Source organism: Phasianus colchicus, chromosome 25 (assembly GCF_987193195.1).
Source record: "Phasianus colchicus chromosome 25, bPhaCol1.hap1.1, whole genome shotgun sequence".
In the NCBI taxonomy this organism is placed as follows: Eukaryota; Metazoa; Chordata; class Aves; order Galliformes; family Phasianidae; genus Phasianus; species Phasianus colchicus.
In genome coordinates, this window is record NC_143460.1 from 1,796,319 (window position 1) to 1,803,914 (window position 7,596).

Consider the following 7,596-nt stretch of genomic DNA (forward strand, 5'->3'; position numbering starts at 1 on the left):
CCGCCCTGGGCTCAGCCTCAGCCCGCGGGGTTTGGGGTGGTAAAGCGGCCCTCAGGGCCGCAGCCAGGCTGGGTTGGGATCTGCTTTCCTCCTGCTCTCTTGGAGCTCCTGCGTAGAAATACGTATGAACATACAAGAAAGCAGGCAGGGATTTCAGAAAACCCCGTTGGATCCGGGCAGGGCAGTGGGCAGCTGGAAAAAAAAAAAGCTGCTTTAATGCACATCTGCATTAAGAGCTGTAGGCCGTGCAGGGCATCCTGGCTAAATCCAGCCGTGTGGGACTTGGCCGTTTAGTCACAGTTATGTTCAGCTCCATCGAGGTGCACAAACTCGACAGGAGGCAGATGGGGTGCTTGATTGGAGGCACCCCATCTCTCCCCGCAGCTCTAACTCCCTCAGATAGCAGATTTTAACAAAATTTACACGCCTACAATTTGCTCCATCCCTACACGAGGACTGTAAGCAGCTCCTTTCACCCTGGGTTCTTTGCTTCTGTATTCTGTGATCCTAAAGCTGCTCTAGAAAGAAGCACCTATCAAGCAACAGAAAAGCATTCCCAATTAGCGCCATCCCATTATTAGTCTGCGGGTGACGCCTGCTGGCAGGCTGCATATTGCAGTGCAGCCCGGCCTGCACTCCTCCCTCTCCCACCTCTGCTCAGCTCCAGACAGCAGATGCTGTCACAACCCTCCCTTCTTTCTTAATCCACAGTTGATCAACCCAGTGAATTCAGAATTTCTAACGTAGGAAATGCTGACCCGCCTGCATAGGTTATGTGCAATTCACAACACAGGTCAAGCTAACTTGTTGAATTTTCTGTTTACAAATAAAAACTCACTCTATACAGATTTACTGCATTATCAGAAATGCACGTGTTCCCAGGCAGAGCAGAAAAGCTGCCCACAGCACTTCTGCACTGCCAAGAGCTCCTCATTCCCCCCATAAATCACCTCTGCACATGAGCAAAACCATGTGTCAGTAACCACCACACCTACAAAGTTCCTTCCCATAAACTGTTTTCTAACCACAAGTTACTCCATCGCTGTGTGCATGCCAAAGATCCGAGTCATCTCCCTCTTATGTGAGCTCTAGAATTATACACTTAAATAAAACACACTGATGCAGCCCAAGTGGCATTTTCACCTATTTTATTATACACAAAACATGAGCAGGAGGTTTACTGAGGAGGCTGACCACGTCCACGACCAAATCCACCTCTCTGCAACAGAAAAGGAAGAGCATTAGAAGTCACCATATTAAACAAGCAACAGCAAATAAACTCAGTGCAAAAACCACTGACAGAAGGGCCAACTATCTGTCCTCAACACTGCATTACTTTGATGAACATCCCCTGCTCCAAGCATAGCTTAACTCTGATCTGAGACTAGCTACCCTAAGCAGATAAGTGACACTATGCAAAAATGAACCCATCTTGACCAGCTCTATCACATCTCAAACTCTTCTGTTTCTGTAGTACAAAATACTACACTTCCTCTAGAAAGCTCAGCTTGCTTCTCAGATGTGTCAATGACTTTTTGTAACAGCAGTTAAGGCTTTCAGTTTCCTCAACAAGAGTGCAGCAAGCCAGCTGAGCGTAAGGGACAGCAGTTACTGATAAGCACAGAGCATGCACAGATACAATATATGCAGTGTCTCTAACTCAGAGCACAAACACAAGAAGCCATTTGAATACAAATACTCACAAACTGGAATTCAGTGGCTGCTCCAGCACCAGCCTCAGCCTTCTTGTCAGCACCAGCTGATGAGAGAAATGACTGAGTTACAAACCAAAGAATCCACTGGCCAAGTGAGAATGACAGAATACTAAGGGCTGGAAGGAAGCACTCACAATCATCCCATCCAAACTCCCCCTAAAGCAGGTTCCTGACAGTAGGTTGAATAGCAAAGCGTCCAGGTGGGTTCTGAGTATCTCTAGAGAAGGAGACTCCACAGTCTCTCTGGGAGGATTGTTCTAGGGCACTGACACCCTCAAAGAAAAGCTTTTCTTCACATTCAGATGGAACTTCCCATGTTCCAGTCTGTGCCCCTGGTCCTCTCTCTGGACACCACTGAAGAGCGCCTGGCCCCAGCCTGGAATCCCCCCAGCACATCTTGACAAAATTTAAAAAAAGAATGATACTCACAGCAGGTAAAAATGACCTCTGCTGTGTAAATGCCTATGCTATGCCAATAGCCTCATTTCCCCATTTGCTTTTCAAAAGGAGGTAAATGCTGAAGACAATTTTTCCAAAGAGAGAAGCAGCACAAAGAGTAAGCTCAGCCTGACATGCAGCAGTGACACTCACGTGGAACAGCGCTGCGTCTGTAGGTATCCCTGTCAGCTTCTCCCCGAGTCAGACGTGCTGGGCGTTCACCCTCCAAACCTGAAAGCCAAAACAGCAACATCAGAGGACACAAACAGCACATTTCAAGTGTGACCCTACACCTGGTGGTGATCCCTCCAGCCAGGCATTACAGCCACCAGCAGAGCTCCACCTCAGCTCAGTGGATATAAGCTGAACTGGAAAAGCAATAGAGCAAGGAAAACTTCACCTCAAGGGTACAATTTGCTAGAGCTCGTGCTTGGGTTGGAGTCATAAACAATGTTAAAACTGAATTTACAGCATCCAACACAGAGACAACAATTATTTCTAATAATCAGAAGTGCAGAGAATCTGTCACAACTGGCAAGGCTGTTCCTAGCTATGTCACAAACTGCATGGCACTCTGATCCCAATCTAAAATACTACTATCAGTATTACAAATCCTCCACAACAGAATAGATTAATAAAGCTAAGAGCAGATTATCTATGTAACATCAGATTAAAATCTGACAGAATACTTGCAGGAAAGAAGCAGTTGAGGTGGAACTGCCTGTTTCTGTGCAACTCATGGATTTTCCACAGAATATCAAAGATCAAATGCTCTCCCATGGTATCAGAGCAAGGTCTCCAGGCTCAGGCAATAAGACACAACTATAGCCAGCTGCAGCTTGGCACATCACAGCGGTCTCAAGCACGCTACAAGAAATGTCTGAATCATGTACCTCTTTTCCTCTCTATGCACTTTTCTCCCATAAGTAAAAACCAATTATTCCAATAGACACTTATTACAAAAAGAAATACTACTCACTGATACATAAACTGATTAACTTCTCCTGTAAGTGCTCCTACATCCCTCATTTCCATCATGGTTAACCCATTATAACGCATCCCAATGCCAACGGGTGGGAAGTTGCTTTGTATATATATATATTTTAATTTAGTCTCCCCATTTTTAATTTCTAGGAGTTTAATTACACATATAACAAATTGTAAATACAAACACTGAAATCTGCTTTAGACTGAGTGTTCCAGCTTGTTTACCAAGCATCACTTGAGAGAGCTGGTAGCACTGCATGAAAGCACCAGAAAAGACAAATTTTAGCCAGGAACTACAAAAGTTTTCATCAGATATGCAGTCACTCCAGCTCTCTGGATAAATACAGCTTCTAAAGAACAAACTGGATAACATCTAAAGCTGAGAGATCAAAGAAACCATCATGTTCCTAGCTTCGATGCGATTCTTTCTTTTGAAGCAGATGATGCTACGGTTTTGTTTGCCTAAAAATCAAGTTGTGGGAGTTACACGCAGAACTTCTCACCAGAACATGCCCACAGCCTCTGTCCTGAGCACAATGCCCAGAGCCTGCTGACTGGGCTAGGGCTACCATGCAGCTCTGAAGCATAGAGCGAGAGGAGAAAGCTCTGTCATGCAGGCTCCCCTTTCAGGCTTTGTTTGAAGGCAGAGTAACATTCCAGAAGAAGAAACTGCACAAAAATAAAGCAGAAAACCCAACATCTCCCTACGCTGAGAGAGAATAACTATTTTTTGCCCCTAAGAGATCTGCGAATGCTGTTCTGTCAGCCACAGGTGCAGTAGCTCTCAAGAGTTTCCAGAGAATTTTGCTCTCCCTGCAGTTTCTGGCAGTTTTACAGTTCACATCCTACACTGCAGTGTTTCTTTGTTGCCCCTGGACAAAAAACCAGGAAAAGTAAACAAAAGGTATTTCACAGAGCACTTCTGGCAATCTCAGAAGAAAACATTAGCAAGCATTTAAGCATTTATGTTTGCATGACCATCACCTCCATCCTGCTTTGGGAAATGAAAAATCAGAACTATAAAACCAGCACACCACATGTACTTGTAGATTTCATAAAGCAATGGCAGCATTAACAGCATGCTGTGAAGCAAGTCAGGCTAACTGTACGTGATAAAGGCAGAACACTGCATACCCAGCTTCATCTCAGGTACCAGAGGAATCCCCACATGAATTGTACAGCACCGAGGCTCAGCCTCTGCACCCCTGCCTCGGTGCTACATCCAAACACAGTCTGTTTCCTACACTGGCAGTCCTAGCCTCCCAAGGAGCTTTTAAGATACCTCTATTGGAGCCAAGTTTCTCTGTCCCTGCTGGACTGACAGAGAACACATGCCATATTCCTGATGGAGAACTGCAGTGGTCTGTGTGCTCTTCTCAAGAGAGGCCAACAATCTCTGAAAAGCCCTCTGGAAGCTCCAGACATCACCTGTCCCCTAGATCCACAGCCTGCAGTTTCAATGGGCCTGCTCTCAGAGGTTCCCTTGTGTTATCAGATAAGGAAGGCTCTGGGTGTTCCTCACTCTCACAACTTTCTTTAACCACCTCCAATTCTTCAGCACTCTAGTAGCCATCAGATTAGTGCCAAATATAAACGCAATTAAACCCCTAACTATGCACTATCTATTAATGTTTGTACATCCAGAATCACAGCAACTCACACCACTTGGTGCTGGAAGTTGACATCCAGCTGTCTAACCTCACCCACGTTGTCTAACACACATAACCTCATCCTCTGCTTCTTTCTGCTGACACAGTTGTCACCTCCCAACCACAGGTTACCTTTGGGCCGTGGTCTGCCAGTCTCCGGGCGACTGCGGCGCAGGGTTGCAGGGACAATCTCAGGGGGAAGGTGAAGGTAATCACGCAGGTACTGGATGCCCTCATTGGTCAGGTACCAGTAGAAATGCCTCCAAGCAAACTGCTCTTTCACATAACCACGGGATTTCAGAGACTAGAGAGAGAATTCTCAGTTACTGCACGCTTATCTGGGATAAAGGGCAATAATCTAGAAATAAAATCCACATGCAGAAAATATAATGATACCACACACAAAGGCATCAGAGCTTCAAAAAAAAGAGAGCTAGAGATGTGGATCACACCAAAAGCCTTCAACAGCCTGCGGAGAATAGATCAAGTGAATAAGAAACAGCAATAATGAGAAAAATGGGACAATACAAAAGAAATGATGACTACAAGGCGACATCTGTGACAACGTTTATTTGGCAACAAGTGGCAACATTTATCCACAAGTATGCAATCTACAATATCTCATGCCCAAATTCCAGCTGACACGCAGCCTGGTCCCAGCAGTTCGCCCTCACCTCCGTACCTGCATGGCTTTCATGACGTGGAGGTTGGGCACATTCTTATCAACGAGCTCTGGATGCTTCGGCATGTGGACGTCTTTCTTGGCCACCATCACTCCCTCCTTAAAAAGGAGTTCGTAGATGGCAATTCGGTTCTTCTTGGGCATCAACATCTAAAGAAGAGACAGCAGGCAGTAGATACTGACTATTTTAAAATAAACACATTCAGGTGACTACCGTCTACCAGAATAAAATGGTCACACAGCTGTTCTAAACAAAAAGCCTAACATGAAATAAAGCTCCACAGATTACATTTCTTAAAAATGATTTTGAACTAGATTTCAGCATCTGAACACCTGGGCACCCAGAACTTTTTTTTAACACTAAATTCCAGTACTACATTAAAGACTGTAAACTACCTGGTGCCAGTTAGAGCAAGAGACAAGAGCTACCATTGGCACAGCACAGTCACAGCTCATGTCAGTGCATGTTTTAGCTGCACTGCAAGTGCTGCAGGCCTAGCAACGCTAGCGCTGCAATCAGTAATTCACACTCAGTTCAAGAACCACGGAACTCAGCAATCCTCCCAAGCTGTCCACCCAGAGCCACAGTGCAGGAAAGACATCGTGCTCCCACAGCGTTCAACACCCACTGCTGGAGCCCATTTGAGTGCCACAGGCAGACCCCAGCAAAGGGACGGACGCTCAGCACCTCGGATACCCGAGTGAAGGGAACCCACAGAGCACCCGGTGCACTCTCCGCCAGCAGCAGTCCCGCGCCCAACCGGCAGGCCTCAGACCCCCGCGCTCAGTACGGCCAGGCGCTCCTTCCAGCAGCACTGCGAGGCTCCCTCCGCCGCTCGCCCCCGGCCCAGGGCTCTGAGCGCCCCGCGGCGCGGCCTGCCGGTAACTGGGCCTCACGCGGCCTACTGCACCCCCGGGTCTTCCGCCTCGACAACTCGGGCCCAGATCCCCCCCGATTCCGGAAATCCCGCAGCGGACGGGCCGGGCCTGAACTCCCCGCCGCTGCCATGCTGCCGCCTCACGGCGCTGCCCAAGGATGGAGCCGATGCGAGCCCGATGCGGGCCCGGAGCGCGGCCTCACCGTGACAGTCTCAGCGGGGCCGAGAGCGGAAAGGAAGACGCATGCGCCGCGCGCTCACTTCCGGCCTCCCGAAGGCCCCCAGGCGCTGAGGGTGTCCGCGGCGCTGCCTGCAGTGGAGTGCGCGAGGCCCCCAGTCCGGTCACCGAGACAGGTGTCCGCCGCGATGCCTGATGGGAATCAGCCCTGCAGCCTCAGCATCCCTCGTGGTGTCATCCTCTCACTTAATGCCGCCTTTAAATATTAATAGGGACAGTAATGAAACACGGAGCACGCCTTGAGGCTGTGCAGGGTGCCAGATGCCATGCAACAGCCTCCATGGCCATCCTCCCTCCATCACTGGCCTCCACCACAGGCTGCATCATGGAGCAGCTCCACTTGTGCCCGCAGAGCCTGGCAGCCCCCACTGTCCCCCAGCAGCCAGTCCTCAAACCACATGGACGTTGGGGCAGCCCCAGTGCTCAGCTGGACACTCCATCCCCTGCACCCAGCAGCTCCCACATGTGTCACAGAGCAATGGGATTTGCAGTGCTGATGACTGGGATCATCCCCCATGGATTAGCACATGGCCCAGCGCTGCTCAGGCTGTACTCTGGGCTGGTGGCACAGAGGGACCAGGAACCCTGCAGGGCTGAGGCAGCACAGAGCAGCCTGAGCAGGGCATGGGCATGGCTGCCTTTTGGTATGAGTGAAGCAGTCACCATGGATAAAACATTCACCCTGAGAGGATCCCACAGCCCCTCCGCGTGCTTTGAAGCAGTCTCATAACAGGGAGCAGCAGACCTTTTTTGCTTGCTTTTGCAGGGAGGAGAAAGCTATACCTTGGGACATGAGGAGGGCTTTTCCTGCCCTTCTCTGCCCACAGCAGGACACCCAGGTGATCTGGTGCAGCATCCCCACGACGTGCTCACATTGCAGCCTTGCTGCCATCAGCCCAACCCTTGCTGCAGGCAGAGCCAGGGGTGAGGAGGAGCTGGTCAGCTGGTGCTGCCCTTTGGAGCCAGGTTGTAAATCTCTGGCTGGGATCCCAGGGAGCAAAACGGATGT

The 7,596-nt window shown here is 49.1% G+C and overlaps 1 protein-coding gene across 1 annotated transcript; it reads right to left on the reverse strand.

The window, feature by feature from the left end:
* Positions 1 to 1,131: 1,131 nt before the first annotated feature.
* RPS10 (ribosomal protein S10) lies at positions 1,132 to 6,694 on the reverse strand. The gene is made up of 6 exons (XM_031605752.2): positions 6,553 to 6,694; positions 5,472 to 5,621; positions 4,922 to 5,093; positions 2,307 to 2,384; positions 1,704 to 1,759; positions 1,132 to 1,219 (listed from the first exon to the last, which is right to left on the reverse strand). Exons 2-6 carry the CDS (start codon positions 5,619 to 5,621, stop codon positions 1,178 to 1,180), a joined length of 498 nt encoding a protein of 165 aa, XP_031461612.1. The 5' UTR covers positions 6,553 to 6,694; the 3' UTR covers positions 1,132 to 1,177.
* Between the last annotated feature and the right edge of the window lie 902 nt (positions 6,695 to 7,596).

What these genes read in the sequence shown, in the direction of transcription:
- RPS10 (XM_031605752.2), bottom strand. Translation starts at nt 5,621, where the DNA reads ATGTTGATGCCCAAGAAGAACCGAATTGCCATCTACGAACTCCTTTTT. An exon ending in TGGCAGACCACGGCCCAAAG is followed by an intron (nt 2,385 to 4,921) that starts GTAACCTGTGGT and finishes TTTGGCTTTCAG; the next exon opens with GTTTGGAGGGTGAACGCCCA. An exon ending in CAGACGCAGCGCTGTTCCAC is followed by an intron (nt 1,760 to 2,306) that starts GTGAGTGTCACT and finishes TTCTCTCATCAG; the next exon opens with CTGGTGCTGACAAGAAGGCT.